General features: G+C 40.3%; 1 protein-coding gene and 1 pseudogene across 1 annotated transcript; one reads left to right on the top strand and one right to left on the bottom strand.

The window, feature by feature from the left end:
* Nucleotides 1–349: 349 nt before the first annotated feature.
* Nucleotides 350–16,332, bottom strand: LOC111545734. The gene is made up of 4 exons (XM_023216788.2): nucleotides 16,230–16,332; nucleotides 14,817–14,902; nucleotides 4,349–4,454; nucleotides 350–612 (listed from the first exon to the last, which is right to left on the bottom strand). Exons 1-4 carry the CDS (start codon nucleotides 16,234–16,236, stop codon nucleotides 512–514), a joined length of 300 nt encoding a protein of 99 aa, XP_023072556.1. The 5' UTR covers nucleotides 16,237–16,332; the 3' UTR covers nucleotides 350–511.
* On the top strand, nucleotides 15,369–15,421 carry LOC111549366 (annotated as a pseudogene).
* Nucleotides 16,333–25,430: the final 9,098 nt, after the last annotated feature.

Genomic DNA, 25,430 nt, shown 5'->3' with positions numbered 1-25,430 from the left:
TGAGATTTCTCCATGTTGATCAGGCTGCTCTCGAATTCCCAGCCTCAGCTGATCCACCCACCTCGGCCTCCCAAAGTGCTGGGATTACAGGCATGAGCCACTGTGCCTGACCGATAATTATTCAGTTTTTACATAATTAAAATGACAAATATTATTCAAGGCTTAGGCATATATATATATATGTGTGTATATATATATATATATATATGATTATATTGATACTTTTGGTACAAATTCCTATTTTTCCAGGAGTTGATTATTATTTTATTTGCTTGCTTAATTTTCTACATGCCTATCACAAATTCATTCCCTATTCTTCACCAGAAGTGTAAACCTTCTCTTACTGCATTCAGATTCATAAAATACTCTACAACAAATGACTTGTAATTTCCTTGGTGAAATCCTTACTGGAGCCCTGTGTCCTGTATTAATCTCAGCTTGTTGCTCTCCAGGTTTCCTGCAGAGCTGCTATGCTCAAATCACCTTCACAAAGATCAGGTAGATTCCCTTTTCATCTGTAAGGTGATAGATTCCCTATTTCTTGGATCCAATGTCTTCCTCTTTCTTGTTTTCTTCCTCTTATTTTCTTAGATAATATCTTGCAGTTGCTTCCTATAAAAGGATACATGAGACATAAGTTTTCTGAATTCCTCTGTTTGAAATTATCTTTATTCTGCCCTGCCACGTCATTGATAGTTTAGCTGGGTATTGCCTTCTAGGTTTAAAACAAATTATCCTGGCTGGATGCAGTGGCTCACAGCTGTAATCCCAGCACTTTGGGAGGCCGAGGTGGGCGAATCACAAGGTCAAGAGATTGAGACCATCCTGGCCAACATGGTGAAACCCTGTCTCTACTAAAAATACAAAAATTAGCTGGGCATGGAGGGCTGTGCCTGTAGTCCCAGCTACGTGGGAGGCTGATGCAGGAGAATCACTTGAACCCAGGAGGCAGAGTTTGCAGTGAGCCAAGATCATACCACTGAACTGTAGCCTGGCGACAGAGCGAAACTCCATCTCAATAAATAAATAAATATATATATACATAAATGAAATTATCCTTCATAATTCTTAAGGCATTGTTCATTGCTTTCCCTAGTCCAATATTGTAGTTGAGCAAGCAGTCTGATGCATTCTGATTCCTACTCTTAGCATAAGACTCATTCTTTTTTCTTCTTCTGAAAGCTTTTGGGATTTTCTCATTATTCCCAATGGTCTGACACATCTCAATGATGTGCCTTGGTGTGGGCCGTTTTTTATTTGTTGTGCTGAGTACTTGGTACCTTCGATTTTGAGACTTATAGCCTTCAGTTCTGAGAACTTTTCTTGTATACTTTTTCCTCCATTTCTTCTCTTCCTTGAGCTCCTTGTAGTCAGATATTTTTCCTACTGGATAGATAGTCTTCTTATTGTTAATCTACTCATCTTTTGGTTCTATTTTCAGTAGACTACCTTAACTTTATCTCCTACTCCTACTACTGAAGTTTTTAAAATTATATTTTTAGTTTCCAAGAGCTCCTTCCTTTTTGTTCCTAATTGTTCTTTTATCATCGCATTCTGCTTTTATTTTATAGATACAAATCTCATAATTTTTGAGGCTATAAATTCGCATTTAAACAGTATTTTTCTATTTTCTATGGTTTCCCTTTGTATTCCATTTTCTGGTTTTCATGTTGCATCCTCTCTTTTAGGTTAAAGGTATGATTTACATGCCTCATGGTATTGTTTTTGCTGACTTATATTTAAGAATAGAGCACTCAAAAGCTGATGAAGAGCTCTGTGTGGGTGTGTAGAGTGATGGGCTTCACTTTTGGATGGTAGAGAAAACATTTTGTCTGTTGTATATTTAACTTTTCTGGGAAAAAAACCTCTAATTTATTTCCTAGGTGAGTGACTTCTGAACCTTTCTTTCTTTCTTTTTCTTTCTTTTCTTTTCTTTCTTCCTTTCCTTTCCTTCCTTCCTTTTCTTTCTTTCTCTTTCTTTCTTTTCTTTCTTTCTTTCTTTCTTTCTTTCTTTCTTTCTTTCTTTCTTTCTTTCTTTCTTTCTTTCTTTCTCCTTCCTTCCTTCTCTCTTCTTTCTTTTCTTTTTCCTTCCTTCCTTCTCTCTTCCTTCCTTCCTTCCTTCTTCTCTCCTTCCTTCCTTCTTCCTTTCCTATCTTTTCTTTTCTTTCTTGTTTTAAGACAGAGTCTTACTCCTGTAGCCCAGGCTGGAGTCAGTGTTGCAATCAAAGTTCACTGCAGTCTTGACCTCCTATGTTCAGGTGATCTCACACCTCAGCCACCACACCCAGCTAATTTTTTGTACTTCTAGTACAGACAGGGTTTTGCCATCTGTCCAGGCTGGTTTCAAACTCCTGGGCTCAAGTGATCCTCCCGCCTCAGCCTCCCAAAGTGCTGGGATTACAGGCATGATCCACTATGCCCAGTGACTCTATCTGACAGTAAGAAATTCTTTTTCGTCAAGTCCCAGTCAACACACTCATATATATATATATATATATATATATACACAAAAACGTTTTGTGAAACAATATTTACTTTCTCTACATAGAATGCTCTCTGACATTCTCTATCTAGCCTACTGAATTTTATTTTCTTTAATGTTTGTGATGGACCATGATATACTAATTAGATACACTGCAGTGAAGGGACTAGTTGCCCCAGACTCTTGAGACCGCTGCTGGTGGGGACTCTTCAGTTGTCAGCCTTTTCAGGGATTGCTTCAGTGCAGAGCTGCCTTGCCCAAGGTCATACTTCCTGTGGCCACATCCAATAAGGGTTGGGGGTGGATATATTAGTTTTCTAGGGCTGCCATAAAAAAACGCCACAGACTTAGTGGCTGAAACAACAGAAATTAATTTTCTCACAGTTCTGGTGGCTGGAAGTCTCACTGTTCTTTATACATGGGAGCCCCTGTGTGTCTTTCTCTTCTTACAAGGACACAAATACTCCTGGATTACTGCCCTATCCTAATGGCTTTGTTTTAACTTAATCACCTTTTCAAAGAGCATATTTCCAAATAAGGCTACATTCTGAGGTTCTCTGTGTTGGTGAGAGGTGACAATGTGCTAGCAGCCCTCACTCTCGGCGGCGCCTCAGCCTCAGTATCCACTCTGGCGGCGCTTGAGGAGCCCTTCAGTCCACCACTGCACTGTGGGAGTCCCTCTCTGGGCTGGCCAAGGCCAGAGCCACCTCCCTCTGCTTGCCGGGAGGTGTGGAGGGAGAGTTCCCGCGGCTGCCGGAGTGAACTAGGCGGCCCCGCACAGGGGGCGGCCGGCTGGTGCCACCTGCCCAGGGCAGTGAGAGGCTTAGCACCCCTGCCAGCAACTGCGGAGGTTGGGCCGGATTCCCCATGCCGGGCGCATGCACCCTGCTCGAATTCTCGCTAGGCCTCAGCCGCCTCCCCATGGGGCCGGGCTGGAGACCTGCAGCGCCATGTCTTAGCCCCCTCTACACGGTGGGCTCCCTGATGGGTGCAGCCACCTGCTCCGCGATGCCCGGTCCCATCCACCGCCCAAGGGCTGAGGAGTGCAGGCATGGCTCCGGACTGGCGGGCAGCTCCCCGCCTGCAACCCCGGTGCAGGATCCACTAGGTGAAGTCAGCTGGGCTCCTGAGTCTAGTGGGGACTTGGAGAACCTTTATGTCTAGCTAAGGGATTGTAAATACATCAATCAGCACTCTGTGTCTAGCTCAACGTTTGTAAACACACCAATTGGTACTATGTATCTAGCTAACCTGGTGATGACTTGGAGAACTTTTTCATCTAGCACTCTGTATCTAGGGCAAGGATTGTAAACGCACCAATCAGCACTCTGTGTCTAGCTCAGGGTTTGTAAATACACCAATCAGTACTCTGTGTCTAGCTCAAGGTTTGTAAATACACCAATTGGTACTCTGTATCTAGCTAACCTAGTGGGGACTTGGAGAACTTTTCTGTCTAGTACTCTGTGTCTAGCTCAAGGATTGTAAATGCACCAATCAGCACTCTGTCAAAACGGACCAATCAGCTCTCTGTAAAATGGACCAATCAGCAGGATGTGGGTGGGGTCAGATAAGGGAATAAAAGCAAGCTGCCAGAGCCAGCAGTGGCAACTTGCCTGGGTCCACCTGCACACCTTGGAGGCTTTGTTGTTTTGCTCTTTGAAATAAATCTTGCTGTTGCTCACTCTCTGGGTTCATGCTGCCTTTAAGAGCTGCCTTTAAGAGCTATAGCACTTAACCGCGAAGCTCTGCAGCTTCACTGCTGTCAGCGAGACCAGCAACTCACCAGAAGGAAGAAGCTCCAGACACATCTGAACGTCTGAAGGAACAAACTCCAGACATACCATCTTTAAGAACTGTAACACTCACCGCGAGGGTCCGCGGCTTCGTTCTTGAAGTCAGCAAGACCAAGAACCCACCAATTCCGGACACATGGGGACTTCAGCATATGAGTTTTGGGAAGATGCAATTCAGCCTATGAGAGAGAATAAAGTCCTGGACATCTTGGCATGATGTGGGACAACTCTGAAAACGCATTCTAGTTTCAGTGCTCCTCGGGGGGTTGGGTGAAATAGTCATTGGGTCTTGCATCACAGCTCGCATTCTCTTTTTGTCCAAGTCTATATCCTTCCACAGATATTGGTCCCAAGGACAAACCCTAATAAATGTTCTGAACTCTCAACTCCACCTCAAAGTCTGCTTCTCAAAGAACCCAACCCAAGAAAATGTTGGTTATGACCCATTAAATAGATTTTATACTCCACTAATCATAACTGAGTTCATAACCCACAATTTAGAAACATTGGCCTAGGGGTTTGTTGCCTGATTAATAGTGCTTTGATTGTGTAGCAGGGGAAAGAGCACAGATAATCCAACCATTCCCAGTGCAGACTTGCAATTCATTGACTTTTTTGGTCCTCATGCCTTCTTCTTCTATTAGGTTTGGTTTTTCTGATAGCTCAGGCCATTCCTACTGGGTGTCTCTTGATTAACAAAAAATTCTCATTTCCTCCTGGAGCAGGAGGGAGTACCTTGGCTGCTGACATTCTGTTACTGGGGCACGAGAGTAGTTGACTGTTTCGTACATAAGCTTTGAACTTATCTCAAACTTTGCACTCTGTACCTCACCACCTCTCTCTGCCAAGACTGATGACTCCAAGTCTTGAGCTTCCTTGAGGTCTTCAAGGTGAAATGTCTTATTTATCTTCAGTACACCCCACTGCACACACTTTAGACAATGGCTTTCTCTCTTTTTACATCAGTTAACCCTCCTCCATTCTCTTTCCAACATATATTTATGAAATGTCTTATCTACTCATCACCCTATCTCCTGTTCTCTATTGAGAGAAGAGATATGAGAGATACGCCTGTGTTCATTCTGCCATCTTTAGCGAGAAGCCAGCAACTAGAAACTTAGTGGCAGTTCTATCACCATGTAGCAGTTGAATGAGCCAAGAGGTACTTACTTGTCTCTTGCTTTTGCACCCAGCTTGCACCTCTTTATATGTGGAGATTTTTATGTGAGAAGCTTTGCTTTAGGTAAGGATACAAAGTTAAATCATATAGATCTGCCTTAAAAGTCCTCATGAGCCATTAAGAGCTTTAAGATTAAATATGATTCAAGAGAGAAAGTGATAAAATACGTAAGAGGGCATAGCACATTTTTGTGGAAATTTAAAGAAAAGAGTAGTTGTATTCAAAATCAAGAGTAAAAGACTGGTACATATAAAATTGGAGAAAATTGGCCCTAAAGCTTAGTGCTGACAAGATAAATTGCCAGGGATCTGAAGCAAGTTTCCAGCCATGGATTGAGTGCTACTACATGTCAGGCACTGTGCTTCACCTTGGAGAGATAAAGAGAAGGACAAATGGTTCCTGGAGTTCACATCGGCTATGATATTTAAAAAGCAAAATAAATAAATAAACACAAATTAAGTAGTCCACTTCTTAAAATCCACTGTTATACACACACTTCCTCTTCAAGATTGGATTCATAATATTGCAGAATAGATTCTGTTCACACCATGTGGCATATGATCTGAGCTCCTTGAAAGGATAAAAATAGTTGCCATGAATGGGAAGAAACTGCAGCAATATCTTTCTAATTCTTCATACTCTAAATACTCAGAGGACTCAGGAGTAACTTTAATTCTGGAACATTAGGATAGCAACATTAGGGTGATTCAGGGAACCTTTTCTAGTAGCCTTAAAAACATAAACAAGTAGCAGACGTTGGCCTCCCCGGCTCCCCTGGGGCTAGCCCCACAGAGTAGGGAGGCCTTGGCAGGGCTTTGATGACTGGGCTGGCCCTTGTTTCTGGTATTGGTTCTGGAATTGCTCCAGCATAATTCACAGCCAATTAATCTTGTCAGGCAGCCTATTGATTCCAGCTATAGCTCAGACACCATCATTACAAATAACCATCCCAATGAACCATTATCTCACTGGTGCACCCATTCACTTCAAAATGTGAGTGAAATATTTCAATTTAGACCAAAGATGGGGCATGTATTTTCACTGAAACAAGTTACAGTGCTCAAAGTGTATACATATTCGTTGTGGTAGAGTTTTCAAAAATAGAAAATCCAATTATTGAGTATGAGGAAGTACTGAAAAAACAATCTAAGCATAAAAATGACTGTTTATCAACTACTCATTTGTGGATAAGCTTGTTGATCAAGGAAAAATACATAATGGTCATTAGGAAAAAATTATTCTCCCCCGCCCCGCCACTGCCACCCAAAGCACATTCTTGAGCTTTGTCTGCTGAGCAGTGGGAGTGTGAAAACGTCTACCTGTGTGAAGGAGAGAAGATGAGTGGGTGGGTTTGTGGGAGAACAAACAAGAAGGTGGTTGAGTGGGTGCCAGGTCACTGGGCCTGTGTGGGAGGAGGCTGGGCCGCTGAGTCAGCGGGGAGCAGGAGGGCAGGTGCGTGTGGGTGATGAGTGGGTGGGAGGAGAACACAGCACAAAGCCACCTTGCATATGTGAATGTCTCAAGGAAATATTCCACAGGGCTGTACAAAAGAGCATTAGAAAACATTTAATTAGCAATTCTAGTCAGAAGAGGAAGAGCAAAGCTTTGCTGATAATGCTATCATATAGATAGTCATTTTGTGTTTATAAAATTTTGCTTTTCAGAATTATATTTGTGTTTGATAGCCTGATCTTTGGAGGAGAACCTGCCACTGACATTGATAACTACTATTTCAGCTTATGCATAGTTTTAGGGTGATCTCAGAGTTACCTCTATCAATAAGTGTGGCCCAAAACAGAGCAAGGGAATGAGTTGAAAACTCAAGGTTGATGTAAACTCAAATTTCCCGTCTAAAATAAGCCTTAAGACCCTAGGAAGAAAAGGGTACTTTTCTTTCCCTGTGTGTTAGTCGATGGCGTTCATAGTTTCTTTTGTAGTTATACATGATACTTAAAAAAATATGCCTTAAAATCTGAAATTGTAGCACAGATTTATGTAAAGTTAGGGCAAAAAAGAGACCATCTTTATGAATTCCCATATTTTGCAGAATGAATTAACTGATATGTAGAGAGCTTGAAAGGACTCGTCCAAGGGCTGGGATGGGAAATCTGTAAAGTTTGATCAATCAATTGATCCATCAATAAGCAAACATGGATGGAATGCAAAGGTGCCAGCCCCAACCCATGGCAGCCTCCAGGGAGATGTAATGTGGGAAACTTGGAAGAAGCAGTTAGGGAGTGCTTATGACTCCATGGAGAAGTGAGGCACTCTGTGGGCTGGCACAGCTGGATGCAGAATAGACAGAGCCCCACGCTGGTGCTGCTGTACAAATCTATGGGCAGATGGGAGAGGACTGGGAACACTTAGCTCACTGTGTAACTAAGTGTGAGTTTCCTGGCTAGGAAGTCACTTTATCAGACCAGGGCTTAGCTATGGATTTCACACCCCATTTCTACTGGTCTGTTTTCCCTTTGAGCTAATTCAGATGCTGAGCTTGCTTCTTGGTCGACTACCCAAAGAGGGAAAGAACTATTTGGATTTTCTCTTTTCAGTCATTCAAGTCATCCTAAATCAAATATTTATTGTCGCTCTCTTCCCTTTTACCAAAGTCCTTTAGTTACCCTTTGAAAACTAGCTTTTCATTTACACTTCTATGTATTAAGAATATCCAGTCGGCCGGGCGCGGTGGCTCAAGCCTGTAATCTCAGCACTTTCGGAGGCCGAGACGGGTGGATCACGAGGTCAGGAGATCAAGACTATCCTGGCTAACACGGTGAAACCCTGTCTCTACTAAAAAATACAGAAAACTAGCCAAGCGAGGTGGGCGGGCGCCTGTAGTCCCAGCTACTCGGGAGGCTGAGGCCTGTAGTCCCAGCTACTCGGGAGGCTGAGGCAGGAGAATGGCATAAACCCAGGAGGCGGAGCTTGCAGTGAGCTGAGATCCAGCCACTGCACTCCAGCCAGGGCGACAGAGCAAGACTCTGTCTCAAAAAAAAGAATATCCAGTCAAGGCCAAGATGAAACAGTTGGGCAACAGTAACTACATAGTAAAATAAAAATTAAGATCTTCTTACTTAAAAAAATTTTAAAAGTTGGTAGCCTCTGAGACTCTTCCAGGGGCCATTAAAATAGAAAAGCCACCTTTCCACCATGCAATTAAGCAACTGAACTCATTATGTTGTGAGAATAACTGTGATATTAATTGCAGTACTGGTATTTTGGCATTTATTTTGCAGAATATATAAATGCCTGCATTTGATTTTTTTAAAAGATAGATATATATGGTGTTATGGACTGAACTCCTCCTACCTCTCCTGCCAAACCCCCTCCCCCATCCCTTCTGCTAATACTTGTATGTTGAAATCCAAACCCTAGGACTTCTGAATGGGACTATATTTGGAGACAGAGCTTTTATAGAGGTAATTAAGGTAAAATGAGGTCATTAGCGGTGGGCCCTAGTCCAAACCAAGTGGTTTCTTTATAATTAGGACATACACTTGCATAAAAAAGACCATGTGAAGATAGAAAGGGAAGACAAGTCAAGGAGAGAGGTCTCAGAAGAAAAATCTGCTGACACCCTGATCTTGGACTTCTAGCCTCTGGAACTGTGAGAAAATAAATTTCCTGTTGTTTAAGCCACCCTTGGTGCAACCAATTTAGTGAATCACATTAACTTTTCTAGATGAAATAGATTAAAATGGAAAATATAAGGGTAAAAAAAAGTTTCATCATATTTTCTTTACATATAATATTCATATATACACATATATATATGCTATCCATAATCTGTGTATGAATTAGCATGTAAAGTGTCTTCCTTATTAATAGATGATGGTGATCAAACTTCAAAAGCCATTCATCTAAAACACAAATCCGATCAGTTTACTTTATATTTTTAAATACTTCGTCGGCTCCTCCTTTTGGACATAATAAAGCTCAAATGTTTAGCAGAATTTTCAGAACCCCATAATGAGTCTGCAGCCTACTTCTCCTCACTCCTTTTGCTTTCAAAGTGAGCAACATTTTAGGGTTACATGGTGGTATGCCAGCAGATACTAAGAGCCACTGGATAAACCTTCTGTATTTTACCTTCTGTATTATTATCAGCTATAACAATTTTACCTGCTGGCAAGTAGTGCAAAATATTATTTTAGTATCTAAATAGCACAGATATATTACAAAATAGAATTTAAAGTTGGCATGAATTTTTTTATTATACTTTAAGTTCGGGGGTACATGTACAGAACATGCAGGTTTGTTACATAGGTGTACATGTGCCATGGTGGTTTGCTGCACCCATCAACCCGTCATCTACATTAGGTATTTCTCCTAATGCTATCCCTCCCCTAGCCCCCCACCCCCCAACAGGCCCCAGTGTGTGATGTTCCCCTCCCTGTGTCCATGTGTTCTCATTGTTCAACTTCCACTTATGAGTGAGAACATGCAGTGTTTTGTTTTCTGTTCTTGTGTTAGTTTGCTGAGAATGATGGTTTCCAGTGTCATCCATGTGCCTGCAAAGGAAACAAACTCATCCTTTTTATGGCGTCATAGTATTCCATGGTGTATATGTGCCACATTTTCTTTATCCAGTCTATCATTGATGGGCATTTGGGTTGGTTCCAAGTCTTTGCTATTGTAAACAGTGCTGCAATAAACATATGTGTGCATGTGTCTTTATAGTAGAATGATTTATAATCCTTTGGGTATATACACCCAGGAATGGGATTGCTGGGTCACATGTTATTTCTAGTTCTAGGTCCTTGAGAAATCACCACACTGTCTTACACAATGGTTGAACTAATTTACACTCCCACCAACAGTGTAAAAGCATTCCTATTTCTCCACATCCTCTCCAGCATCTGTTGTTTCCTGACTTTTTAATGATGGCCATTCTAACTGGTGTGAGATGGTATCTCATTGTGGTTTTGATTTCTCTAATGACCAGTGATGATGAGCATTTTTTCATATGTTTGTTGGCCACATAAATGTCTTCTTTTGAAAAGTGTCTGTTCATATCCTTTGCCCACTTTTTGATGGGGTTGTTTCTTTTTTCCTTGTAAATTTGTTTAAGTTCCTTTTATATTCTGTATATTAGCCCTTTGTCAGATGGATACATTCCAAAAATTGTCTCCCATTCTGTAGGTTGCCTGTTCACATTGACGATAGTTTCTTCTGCTGTGCAGAAGCTCTTTAGTTTAATTAATCCCATTTGTCAGTTTTGGCTTTTGTTGCCATTGCTTTTGGCATTTTAGTCATGAAGTCTTTGCCCATGCCTATGTCCTGAATGGTATTGGCTAGGTTTTTTTCTAGGGTTTTTATGGCTTTAGGTTTTTTTAGGTTTTATGGCTCTTACGTTTAAGTCTTCACTCCATCTTGTGTTAATTTTTGTATATGGTGTAAGGAAGGGATCCAATTTCAGCTTTCTGCATATGGCTAGCCAGTTTTCCCAACACCATTTATTAAATAGGGAATCCTTTCCCCATTTCTTGTTTTTGTCAGGTTTGTCAAAGATCAGATGGTTGTAGATGTGTGGCATTATTTCTGAGGCCTCTGTTCTGTTTCATTGGTCTATATATCTGTTTTGGTACCAGTACCATGCTGTTTTTGTTACTACAGGCTTGTAGTATAGTCTGAAGACAGGTGGCGTGATGCCTCCAGCTTTGTTCTTTTTGCTTAGGATCATCTTGGCTATATGGACTCTTTTTTGGTTTCATATGAAATTTAAAGTAGTTTTTTCTAGATCTATGAAGAAAGTCAATTGTAGCTTGATGGGGATAGCACTGAATCTATAAATTACTTTGGGCAGTATGGCCATTTTCATGATATTGATTCTTCTTATTCATGAGCATGGAATATTTTTCCATTTGTTTGTGTCCTCTCTTATTTCTTTGAGCAGTGGTTTGTAGTTCTCCTTGAAGAGGTCTTTCACATTCCTTGTAAGTTGTATTCCTAGGTATTTTATTCTCTTTGTAGCAATTGTGAATGGGAGTTCACTCATGATTTGGCTTCTGTTTGTCTGTTATTGGTGTATAGGAATGCTTGTGATTTTTGCACATTGATTTTGTACCTTGAGACTTTGCTGAAGTTACTTATCAGCTTAAGGACATTTTGGGCTGAGACAATGAGGTTTTCTAAAGATAGAATCATGTCATCTGCAAACAGAGACAATTTGACTTCCTCTCTTCCTAATCAAATACGCTTTATTTCTTTCTCTTGCCTGATTGTCCTGGCCAGAACTTCCTATTGGAAGTTCTGTGTTGAATAGGAGTGTTGAGAGAAGGCATCCATGTCTTGTGCCAGTTTTCAAAGGGAATGCTTCTAGTTTTTGCCCATTCAGTATGATATTGGCTGTGGGTTTATCATAAATAGCTCTTATTATTTTGAGATACGTTCTATCAATGCCTAGTTCACTGAGAGTTTTTAGCATGAAGAGCTGTTGAATTTTGTCAAAGGCCTTTTCTGCATCCATTGAGATAATCATGTGGTTTTTGTCATTGGTTCTGTTTATGTGGTGGATTACATTTATTGATTTGTGTATGTTGAACCAGCCTTGCATTCCAGGGATGAAGCCAACTTGATCATGGTGGATAAGCTTCTTGATGTGCTGCTGGATTCTGGTTGACAGTATTTTATTGAGGATTTTCACATCAATGTTCATCAGGGATACTGGCCTGAAATTTTCTTTTTTGTGTGTGTATCTCTGCCAGGTTTTGGTATCAGGGCAATGCTGGCCTCATAAAATGAGTTGGGGAGGATTCTCTCTTTTTCTATTGTTTGGAATAGTTTCAGAAGGAATGGTACCAGCTCCTTCTTGTACCTCTGGTAGAATTCAGCTGTGAATCCATCTGGTCCTGGACTTTTTTTGGTTGGTGGGCTATTGATTGCTGCCTCAATTTCTCTGTATTTCCTCAATTTGAATGTTGGCCTGCCTTGCTAGGTTGGGGAAGTTCTCCTGGATAATATCCTGAAGAGTGTTTTCCAACTTGGTTCCAATCTCCCTGTCACTTTCAGGTACAACAAACTAATGTAGAGTCGGTCTTTTCACATAGTCCCATATTTCTTGGAGGCTTTGTTTGTTCCTTTTCATTCATTTTTTTTTTTTAGCATGTCTTGTCACTGTATTTCATTAAATTGATCTTCATTCTCTGATGTCCTTTCTTCTGCTTGATCAGTTTGGCTGTTGATACTTCTGGATACTTCACGAAGTTCTTGTGCTGTGTTTTTTAGCTCCATCAGGTGATTTATATTCTTCTCCAAACTGGTTATTCTAGATAGCAATTATTCTAATCTTTTTTCAAGGTTCTTAGCTTCCTTGCATTGGGTTAAAACATGTTCCTTTAGCTTGAAGGAGTTTGTTATTACCCACCTTCTGAAGCCTACTTCTGTCAATTCATCAAACTCATTCTCCATCCAGTTTTGTTCTCTTGCTGGCAAGGAGTTGTGATCCTTTGGAGGAGAAGAGGCATTCTGGTTTTTGGAATTTTCAGCCTTTTTGCGCTGGTTTTTCCCCATCTTTCTGGATTTATCTTTGGTCTTTGAAGTCAGGGACCTTCAAATGGGGTCTCTGAGTAGATGTCCTTTTTGTGGATGTTGATACTATTCCTTTCTGTTTGTTAGTTTTCCTTCTAACAGTCAGGCCCCTCTGCTGCAGGTATGCTGGGGTTTGCTGGAGGTCCACTCCAGACCCTGTTTGCCTGGGTATCACCAGCAGAGGCTGCAAAACTGAAAAGATTGCTGCCCATTCCTTCCTCCGGAAGCTTCGTCCCAGAGGGGTACCTGCCAAATGCCAACCAGAGCTCTCCTGCAGGAGGTGTCTGTTGGCCCCTATTGGGAAGTGTCTCCCCGTCAGGATACACCAGGATCAGGGACCCAGTTGAGGAGGCACATTGTCCCTTATCAGAGCCCGAATGCTGTGCTGTGATTAATGCTGCACTGTGAGATCCGCTGCTCTCTTCAGAGCTGCCAGGCAGGGACGTTTAAGTCTGCTGAAGCTGCACCCACAACCACCCCTTCCCCCCTGGTGCTCTGTCCCAGGGAGGTGGGGGTTTTATATATAAGTCCCTGACTGGGACTGTTGCCTTTTTTTCAGAGATGCCCTGCCCAGCGAGGAGGGAATCTAGAGAGGCAGTCTGTCCATAGAGGCCTTGCTGAGCTGCAGTGGGCTCTGCCCAGTTTGAAATTCCTGGTGGCTTTGTTTACACTGTGAAGGTAAAACCACCTATTCAAACCTCAGCAATGGTGGATGCCCCTCCCTCCACCAAGCTGGAGAGTCCCAGGTGGAGCTCAGACTGCTGTGCTGGCAGCGAGAATTTCAAGCCAGTGGATCTTAGCTTGCTAGGCTCTGTGGGGGTGGGACCTGCCGAGCTAGACCACTTGGCTCCCTGGCTTTAGCCCCTTTCCAGGGGAGTGAACAGTTCTGTCTCCCTGACGTTCCAGGAGCACAGAGGTATGAAACAAAACTCCTGCAGCTAGCTCAGTGTCTGCCCAAACAGTCAGCCAGTTTTGTGCTGTAAACCCAGGGCCCTGGTGGCATAGGCACTGGAGGGAATCTCCTGGTCTGTGGGTCATGAAGACTGTGGGAAAAGCACAGTATCTGGGCCGGAGTGCATGGTACAGTCCCTAATGGCTTCCCTCGGCTAGGAGAGGGAGTTCCCTGACCCCTTGTGCTTCCCTGGTGAGGCGATGCCCCATCCTGCTTCTGCTCGCCCTCCTTGGGCTGCGCCCACTGTCCAACGAGTCCCAGTGAGATGAACTGGGTATCTTAGTTGGAAATGCAGATATCATCCACCTTCTGTGTCGATCTCCCTGGAAGCTGCAGACCAGAGCTGTTCCTATTCGGCCATCTTGCCAGCAATCTCTCTCCACATGAATTTGAAGGTAAAATATTAGAATGTAATAAAAGAGTCCATGGAGATATAGGACAGGATCCTCCTCTCTGCTTCTTCTTTTTTTTTTTTTTTTTTGGAGACAGAGTCTTACTCTGTCGCCCGGGCTGGAGTGCAGTGGCCCGATCTCAGCTCACTGCAAGCTCCGCCTCCCAGGTTTACACCATTCTCCTGCCTCAGCCTCCCGGGTAGCTGGGACTACAGGCGCCCGCCACCTCGCCCGGCTAGTTTTTTGTATTTTTTTAGTAGAGACGGGGTTTCACCGTGTTCGCCAGGATGGTCTCGATCGCCTGACCTCGTGATCCGCCCGTCTCGGCCTCCCAAAGTGCTGGGATTACAGGCTTGAGCCACCGCGCCTGGCCCTCCTCTCTGCTTCTCAGAGCACTCAGGAGTAAACATTTGAAAAATGCTTCCACAATCACCAGAAATGTTCTGACATGGTCCTCTCACACCCACTACGAATCAAAGCTACTCACGTTCAGCAACATGCAGATTTCGTGATGCCACCTGGAGCTGCTCAAGCCACAGACTCCACAAAGCTCACTGCTGAAGCAGATGTTAGCTAGCAAGAAAAAGCAAACCAGAGGATTTACAGTCAGAAAACCTCAATTCAGATGTCACTCCTGTCACTTACAGGCTTTAAAGTGCTAGACAAAGCTTTTAGCCAAACCATGAGAGTGATCTGTCTGCAGCACCTGTCACCCTGTGGGTCCTCTGGGAGTATATGACTGATAGAGCTGACTAGGCAGGTTTCTACTTCTTTCCACATGCTACACAGGGATCTCACCAAAGCTGAGTCCTTCATGGAAAAGTGAACACTCTGCAGGTAGAGGTGGCAAAAGTCCTTCTTGCTACAATCTTAAATCCAGTCATTTGAGTTCTCTAAGTTCAATCTTTTTTCTGACGAAGAATGGAACGCATAATAACAATATCTCCCTAAGAGGACTATTTTGAAGATTAAATGAGGTAGTGCATGTGAAAACACTGTGTAAATAGACTTCTTCCTCTACAATAATAAGAATTGTTATTTTTGTTACAGCTCTTTTAGAATTTGTTTAGCAGGTTTTCCAGGAAAACCTCTCACTAAAAAAAAAAATAATAATAATAATAAATAAATAAATAGTTATTTTTATAATACTCTGCTTACGAACTGCTTTGTACCAAAGTTTTGTGTAAAGTTGGTTTCCATTAATAGTTGGAACACTTAATTTTTTTTAACTGGTTCTAGGACACAGATATTTTCTCTCTTTTATCATACCAGAAGTAGACTGAAAAAAATACACTGCTATACAATTCTTAGAGGATTTTATAACATTGAGAACACATTCCCTAAACTCTGTTGAAGTTACAATTAAATTATCAAAACTTAGAAAGTTAATACCAATTTACCATTTCTGCTTCTTGTGAAAATAGGGATTCTATGTAGCAAAGAGAATTTTTTTTTTTTTTTTTTTTTTTTTTTGAGGTAGGTTCTCACTGTATTGCCCAAGCTGGAGTGCAGTGGTGGGATCATAGCTCACTGCAGCCTCGAATTCCTTGGATCAAGCAATTTTCCTGCCTCAGCCGCCCAAATAGCTGGGATTATAGGTGTGTGCCACCACTCCTGGCTATTTTTTTTTTTTTCTTATTGGTAGAGATGGGGTCTTAGTACGTTACCCAGGATCGTCTTGAACTCCTGGCCTCCCGCCTCAGCCTCCCAAAGCACTGGGATTACAGGCAGGAGCCACCTTGACCAGTCAAAGAGGAGAATATTTTTAATCTATTCAGTGGGTTCTGGGAAGATGACAGTGGCAGCAGTATATTTTAAAATCCAAATCTCAACATAAAAACAAAGTAACTACTTAACAAAATAAAAAAACCCACAGACAATATTTACAATGACTAGTTACCAGGCATCCGCACTGACGAATGAGGACAAACCACCAAACAGCCACACGACCTGAATCATATCAGCAACTGAGCAGGAGAAAGCAAGAGGGGAAGCAGTGAAACTTGACAGACTTTGACAGACTTGAGAATGAGGGAAGCCCAAAACAGCAACGGCTTTTTACTGGGAGGCACGTGGGTAGGTCTTGCCCAACCCACAGACTGTGAGTGCAAAAGGTCTGCTACAAAGACTGAGAGTGCTTAAGCAATCTAGACCTCATGACTTCTCTCTAGAAACGTGACCTGCCGGGGCTCCCTTCCAGAATTCCCTTCCTGGACAGCATCACACTAAAGAGAAATGCCAAGTGGAATCAAAATTGAGCTGGACAGAGACAATGAATAACAGAACAACTGATAAAGGAGGCCCAGATAAAGGGGGAGGAGGGAACTGAACTAGGAAATCTCATAAGGCAAGCTGACTCTTTTTAATACATAAAAACAACAGAAGAAGGAGTTTGTGTGAAGTTAAAGAAGTTACCCAAAAATCACGAATCAGTCCTACTAACAGTTATGGAAAGCCACTTTCACATAAAAATTTAAAACAGAAAAATATTGAGGACAAATCTCTTGCAGTTATTTCTAAGGGTAAAAAAATGAGCAGAATAATCCCTCCACAAGAAAGACATGCTCAAGGAACAAACCTAAACTATAACTTTCTATTTCAAAAGAAGGTAAAATACATTAAGAAAATGATACAAGAAATGAAATGCGAACATTAATCCAAATTTTAAAAACTCATAATTGAGGTGGCAGAACTCAGGGGACAATTACAAATAAAATGAAAATTCTTTCAGAAATGAAACTGTACTAGAAGAAACAGAATAGCAAAAAAAAAAAAACAAACTTTGCCCTAGGAGAAATAGAAGATTGAAAAAAGAAGAAAAAAATTTAAATGAAAAAGAAATAAAGAAAAAGATTAAAAACCATTAGAGAGAGATTGACACATACTGAAGATGAATGAAGGTTTAACCATAAATAACCAGAACCTCTGAAGAAGAAAAGTAAAACAAGGGGACAAAACAAATATTTAAAACTGTAGTTGAAGAAAATTTTCCCTAAACAATAATATGAAACTATGTGTTGAAAAAGCATACTACATAGCTGAGAATATTGACCTAGAACAACTAACACCAAGATGTATTTCTAGTAAGATGGATGAACTTAAAAAAAAAATAAAATATTTCATTGGCTATGAAGTCAAAACCAGCAAGTGATTTGTAAGGGTAAGAAAATTAGATTGCCATCATATTTTTTACAACAATACTTTATGACAAAAGATAACAGAATAACATACTAAAGAGACTCAAGGACTACAATACAAACCAACATTAAAATGCTCAACTATAAAAGCCACTGAACAATATTTACAATGACTAGGTTACCAGGCATCCACACAAATGAGTGAAGACAAAAACTTTGAGAATATTGTTTTTTAGCCCTTCCTAAAGACTCTACTAGTCAATGAGTTTCAGATCATTAAAAGAGATATCAGCATGAGGACTGGTGGTATACATTAAAGACAATTACCTGAAACTAATAATAAGTGTGAGTTAAGAGAGAGCATAACATGTAAATGCTACATTTGCACACAATGCAGATATAGCACTGCTATTAAAAAATAGAGTCACAGAAGGGAGATCATATGAAAAAAGTATTTTAAGCTGTTGTTTGTACTTATGCTGTTGGTAGTAGTATGTGTATTATTATTCTGATCCTGTTGTGTGTGTAATGTGGAATAAAGTTAATGAGTAATTATGAGATATTCTAATTTCATCTGCTATGATTTGAATGTTTATGTCCCCTCAAAATTTATATGTTGAAATCTTAACCCCCAGGGTATAGTATTAGGAGGTAAGGCCTTGGGGAGGTGATTAGGTCATGAGAGCAGAGCCCTCATGAATGGGATTAGTACCCTTACAAAAGATGCACCAGGTAGCTTGTTCACCCCTTCCACCAGGTGAGGCTGTAGTAAGAAGGAGCCATCTATAAAGTGGGAAACAGGCCCTCACTAGACATGGAATCTACTGGTATCTTGATCTTGGACTTCCCAGCCTTCAGATTTGTCAAAAATAAATATCTGTTCTTTGTAAGCTATCCAGTTTATGGTATTTTGTTATAGCACCCCAAACAGACTAAGACACTGTCATCTACTGTATACCTGGGAACTAGGAATCTTGATATGGGGAAAAGAGATTGCAGTGTCCTACAAAGAAAGCTAAGGAAAAAAACCCATAGTCCTGAACTTTCATTAGAAATATCAGTATGATCATTAGATAATTTATTTGTAGAGTTATATCAATATGTATACTTATCAGTAGACAGGTTTTCTAGTTCTGCTACTGAAAAGTTGCAGAAACAATAACCAACCAGGTAGAACCAAGCATTAATGCCTGGATTGTGGTCTTGAAATTTTATTTCCCAAAGGTTTTGCTTTGAAATCTAATTTCAGAGATATTAGAAATTTTTGGAGACATGACGGATTCCATGTCTAGGGAAGGAACTATATAAATGAGCCTGTAACATCTGCTATTAGATATCAAAGAAATGAGCAAAATTACTAGGATATGTAAAAAGGGCTCAGGAGCCAACTTGAAGAGAATCCTATTAGCCGAAGATAGGACGATTTGAGCTTCAGGAAAAAAAAGTAATAATTGCTATTCATTGAAATCTTATTAAATATACAGAAATCCATGAGTTCATGATAATATTATTCAAAAAAACAAAGAACTGTTCCGCTTCAGAGGATGAAAAGGAACCAATTAATTATCTTGAAAACTGGTAAATTAGGGGAAAAGAACCAATCACTTATTCTGCCTTTTCTACATGAACTGCACCACTGGGTAGCCAAATGGTAGATGAGGAGATCCATTTCCTTATAAAAGTATTCCAACTAATACATGAAAAAGAAATCATGGAATTTGAGTGTCAACATTTTGCAACCTCCAATGAATTAGTGGATCTAGATATCAATAGTTCCTAATGTCACAAAAAGAGAGTTGACCAGACATTTTATGCCTCCTAATGAAAGAACACACACAAAACCTATAGCCTCACTGAAAGGGATAAAACACAAGTCTGCAGAAGCCTTTGAATCCAGTTGCCACTTTTCAGGAAACACAGAGAACACAGGCACATGCCAAACTGTACCATAAGTATGAAAACAGTGATACCTGTGAAAATAGTGATATGTAGCTGTGGGAAACTACATATCAAACAGCTCTAGTTTTTCAATAGATATATCATGAGGAAAAGAAAAAGTGGAAGGGTGAATAGGTAGATATGAGAGACTTAAAGGACAACCAAAACAATTATTAATGGGCAAAAATATAGTGTCTGTGGATGTACACTTGGTTCATACAACTATAAACAAACACATGAAAGTGATTATTATGAAAACCAGGATGGTGGATATTTTTGGAGGAGGAAGAGGTTTGAATACATGGAGAGCTGGAGTAGCTGGAAAATTCTACTTCTTGATTTGGGTGATGGCTACTAGAATGTTTACTGTATAATAACCCATTAGAGCACACATTTATTTTTGTATAGCTTTCTAAATCTGTTTTACTTCATGATAGATATAAAGATTAAGAGTAATAAAAATATGTACAGCAATCTTGCTATCACAACAAAGAGAATTTTAACAAGATTCTCTCATTGGTATTACTCAAGATTGAAAGTAATGAAAAGTACCTGTAATATTTTCAGTGCTTATTACATACAGCAAAAAGTAGAAAGAGGGAAAACTAGGAAAAGGCAAGAATCAGGTGAAACAGTGAAATGGAGGGAAAGAAGAGTAACCTCTAAATCTTAAAACAAATCCAAGAAAATTAGTGTGTTTAGATGAGCGGTTTGCCCTAAAGTGGGCTTAGATTTTACATAGAGGAATACATATTTATGAAGCCCTTATTACTTAGAAGGGCTGGCCCTTTGAACCTCAGGGTATAACATTTTCCTTGGCCTGTTCTAACCTTGCTTTAATTATTGCTGAAATAAGTTAAGAGGGTTAAAATTTAAATGGATTGTTTTAAACATTAGTGTTAGGCAAATTATCTTTAAGTGAAAAGAAAAGAAAAGGAGTGCCATCAGAATCCTAATGCCAAGATATATGAACATGCAGTTCCAGGGACACACCCACAATGTGGTTAGGAGAGACAAATTCTAACCTGCAGAATGCATGCCTGAAAAAGGAGTCTACATCCTCCCTCTTTCCTTCTATTTGCTCCACTGTCTTAATGGCTTGTCCTGCCTGTCATTCCAATTGGCAAGTGACCTAGATAACTGAGCTTTCTCACATTGGACCATCTGGATTAGTCACTGCTCTTTCCACCCCACCTCTCCTTTTTTATCTCCACTTTCTTTTTCTGCCATTCCTATCATCTTTTCCTTACTTTCCTCATGATAACCCATCCTCCTTTGTCTAACTTTTCTTCTTTTATTATAAGAATAAAAAGTATTTGTGGATGGGCATGGTGGCTCACGCCTGTAATCCTAGCACTTTGGGAGGCCAAGGTGGGCGGATCACCTGAGGTCAGGAGTTTGAGACTAGCTTGGTCAACATGGTGAAACCCCATCACTACTAAAAAAAAAAAAAAAAAAATTAGCTGGACGTGATGGTGTGCACCTGTAGTCCCAGCTACCCAGGAGGCTGAAGCATGAGAATCGCTTGAACCCAGGAGGCAGAGGTTGCAGTGAGCTGAGATGGCACCACTGCACTCCAGCCTGGACAACAGAGCAAAACTCCATCTCAAAAACAAAAGAATAAAAAGTATTTGCAATTTTGCTGTTTAGGAAATTGAATGATTTAAAATAAAGATGTTATCTCAATCTATTCAACAGGATTAATAGAGGAAAAAATACATAATTGGTATAGAAGCAACTCCCATTTTGAGTCAGTGTGTATATTTCAAAATAGAAAACACATTTGTCAAAGTTTAGAATAATGAATAAAACTCATTTATTAAGTCACCATAAAATTTCAGATTACCATTTTCACACATTTATGAAGGCTCTGGGGAGCTGTCAAAAATATCACCATAGTGACTCTCTCCACTGCCTATTACTATTCCAGTTTTTGTCTTCTATGAAACCACTTCCCACTATAAACACTAAAAATACCAGACACTCGCTCCACCACTTTTAGCAAGAGTATGGGCTACCAAAATACATGGGACCAGAAAGTCTGAGGAGTCTGACGAGAAGGTGAAGGTGAGAGCTTCCAAGAAAGTCTTTTCTTCCCATTCAAGAGATGAAAAGGGAGATAGTCCTCCCTATATTTGGTTGTGATTGTGTGAGAACCCAGTGTTAGCAGCAAGGACAGCCTTTTTCAATTATGAAGGGAAAAGTTTAAGGACAAAGTCCAACAAGTGGAGAGTGGTGGAACAGAATGCTGAAAACAGCCTGGGTCCTTGGGAGCATGCTTAAGCTACTGAATCAACTGGCTTTGGGACTTCAGTGCACACAACATAATAAATGATTTGTTTAAGACACTTTTAGTTACAAATTTTGTTACTTGTAGTTGGAAATATCCTAGTTAATACATACCTTGACAATACGGGTAGATTTCTTGACTCTATTGCTAAGGACAGGACTTATAAATCACAGTAAACAGATGTAATAGAAGGGGGGGGGGGTAGGGGAAGAAACTGAAATGTACCAAATAATAATTATTCATTTTCATCTAACTTTAGAGACTTTGCATAGTGCAAGCAAAAATATATCTAATTTCAGGTAGATGGACTTTATTGGCAAAATATGATTAATGACATTAGCAAAACTTAGAAGTACAGTCAGCCCTCAGTATCTGTGGGAGATTTATTCCAGGGCCTCCCATGATACAAAAATCCAGAGACAGTCAAATATGTGATATAAAATGTTGCAGTAAGTACTTGTATATAGCCGACACTCATCTTCCCATACACTTTAAATTAGCTCTAGTTTAGTTATAACATCGAATACAATGTAAATCCCAAGCAAATTGTTGTTATACTGTATTGTTTAGGGACTAACAAGGGAAAAAAGTCAGTATGTGTTCAGTATAGATGCAGCCATCTTTTCTTTTTTGATGCAGAAAAGGCCTTTGACAAAATTCAACAGCCCTTCATGCTAAAAACGCTCAATAAATTTGGTATTGATGGAACGTATCTCAAAATCATAAGAGCTATTTATGACAAACCCACAGCCAATATCATACTGAATGGGCAAAAACTGGAAGCATTCCCTTTGAAAACTGGCACAAGACAGGGATGCCCTCTCTCACCACTCCTATTCAACATAGTGTTGGAAGTTCTGGCTAGGGCAATCAGGCAAGAGAAAGAAATAAAGGGTATTCAGTTAGGAAAAGAAGAAGTCAAATTGTCCCTGTGTGCAGATGATATGATTGTATACTTAGAAAACGCCATCGTCTCAGCCCAAAATCTCCTTAAGCTGATAAGCAACTTCAGCAAAGTCTCAGGATACAAAATTAATGTGCAAAAATCACAAGCATTCTTATACACCAGTAACAGACAAACAGAGAGCCAAATCATGAATGAACTTCCATTCACAGTTGCTTCAAAGAGAATAAAATACCTAGGAATCCAACTTACAAGGGATGTAAAGGACCTCTTCAAGGAGAACTACAAACCACTGCTCAGTGAAATAAAAGAGGACACTAACAAATGGAAGAACATACCATGTTCATGGATAGGAAGAATCAATATCGTGAAAATGGCCATACTGCCCAAGGTAATTTATAGACTCAATTCCATCCCCATTAAGTTACCAATGAGTTTCTTCACAGAATTGGAAAAAACGGCTTTAAAGTTCATATGGAACCAAAAAAGAGCCCGCATTGCCAAGACAATCCTAAGTCAAAAGAACAAAGCTGGAGGCATCCCGCTACCTGACTTCAAACTATACCACAAGGCTACAGTAACCAAAACAGCATGGTACTAGTACCAAAACAGAGATATAGACCAATGGGCTAGGCGTGGTGGCTCACGCCTGTAATCCCAGCTCTCAGGGAGGCAGAGGCGGGAGGATAGCTTGAGCCCAGGAGTTCGAGACCTGCCTGGGTAATATAGCGAGACCCCGTTCTCCACAAAGAAAAAAAGGAAGAAAAAAAAAAGACAAAAGAGATACAGACCAATGGAACAGAACAGAGCCCTCAGAAATAATACCACACATCTACAGCCATCTGATCTTTGACAAACCCGACAAAAACAAGAAATGCAGAAAGGATTCACTGTTTAATAAATGGTGCTGGGAAAATTGGCTAGCCATAAGTAGAAAGCTGAAACTGAATCCTTTCCTTACTCCTTATACGAAAATTAATTCAAGATGGATTAGAGACTTAAATGTTAGACCTAATACCATAAAAACCCAGAAGAAAACCTAGGTAATACCATTCAGGACATAGGCATGGGCAAGGACTTCATGTCTAAAACACCAAAAGCAATGGCAACAAAAGCCAAAAATGACAAATGGGATCTAATTAAACTAAAGAACTTCTACACAGCAAAAGAAACTACCATCAGAATGAACAGGCAACCTACAGAATGGGAGAAAATTTTTGCAATCTACTCATCTGACAAAGGGCTACTATCCAGAACCTACAAAGAACTCAAACAAATTAACAAGAAAAAAACAACCCCCTCAAAAAGTGGGCAAAGGATATAAACAGACATTTCTCAAAAGAAGACATGCATACAGCCAACAGACACATGAAAAAATGCTCATCATCACTGGCCATCAGAGAAATGCAAATCAAAACCACAATGAGATACCATGTTACACCAGTTAGAATGGCAATCATTAAAAAGTCAGGAAACAACAAGTGCTGGAGAGGATGTGGAGAAATAGGAACACTTTTACATTGTTGGTGGGATTGTAAACTAGTTCAACCATTATGGAAAACAGTATGGCGATTCCTCAAGGATCTAGAACTAGATGTACCATATGACCCAGCCATCCCACTACTGGGTATATACCCAAAGGATTATAAATTATGCTACTACAAAGACACATGCACACATATGTTTATTGCGGCACTATTCACAATAGCAAAGACTTGGAATCAACCCAAATGTCCATCAGTGACAGACTGGATTAAGAAAATGTGGCATATATACACCATGGAATACTATGCAGCCATAAAAAAGGATGAGTTCGTGTCCTTTGTAGGGATGTGGCTGCAGCTGGAAACCATCATTCTTAGCAAACTATCTCAAGAACAGAAAACCAAACACCGCATGTTCTCACTCAAAGGTGGGAACTGAACAATGAGATCACTTGGACACGGGAAGGGGAACATCACACACCGGGACCTATTATGGGGAGGGGGGAGGGGGGAAGGATGGCATTGGGAGTTATACCTGATATAAATGACGAGTTGATGGGTGCTGACGAGTTGATGGGTGCAGCACACCAACACGACACAAGTATACATATGTAACAAACCTGCACATTGTGCACATGTACCCTAGTACCCTAGAACTTAAAGTATAATAAAAATTAAAAATATATATATTTTGTCTGTGGTTGAGTAAGGCCATGGATGCAGAATGCACAGCTATAGAAGGGCTGACTGTGTATTTGTTGAATTATTTATACATTCCACTTTCCACAGTCTCTTTTGAAACATAACTAATCTAGAAATTATGATTTTGTTATAGAAACAGTGTAGAACAAATAGATTCTATTATGTCAGTTTTCTTTGTAAAATAAAATAACTAGGAGTATCTAGATTAAAAATTTATTTCCCACACTGGGTTGCATTTTCTTTGACATTCCACTCCTATGACTAGCTAGAAAAATAGGGAGTGAAAGATCTGTATAAATACTCCATAACACACTTGAATGTAGCCAGATATGGAGTACAAAGAGATAGCAAGAATGAAAACAGAGGCTCTGGAGAACTGACTTTAAAAAAGAAAAAGAAAGAAAGGGAGAGGGAAAGAGAGAGAGAGAGAACATACAAGCAGAACAAAATCTGAGACACTGTTATATTTATCTCTGTTCCCCAACCTCCACCCACCAGTTTTTAAAAATATTTGAGTTCTTTCCAAAAACACATGAAAGAAAATAGATTGAAGAATTTTCTGCATAGATTGTGATTGCTGGGGATATTCTGAAGTGTATGTTCAAGAACTGAAAGCTAGAAGAGACAATCCCGATGTCTTAACTGA

This window comes from Piliocolobus tephrosceles, chromosome 11 (assembly GCF_002776525.5).
Source record: "Piliocolobus tephrosceles isolate RC106 chromosome 11, ASM277652v3, whole genome shotgun sequence".
In the NCBI taxonomy this organism is placed as follows: domain Eukaryota; kingdom Metazoa; phylum Chordata; class Mammalia; order Primates; family Cercopithecidae; genus Piliocolobus; species Piliocolobus tephrosceles.
This window is presented reverse-complemented; position numbering and strand designations above follow the sequence as displayed.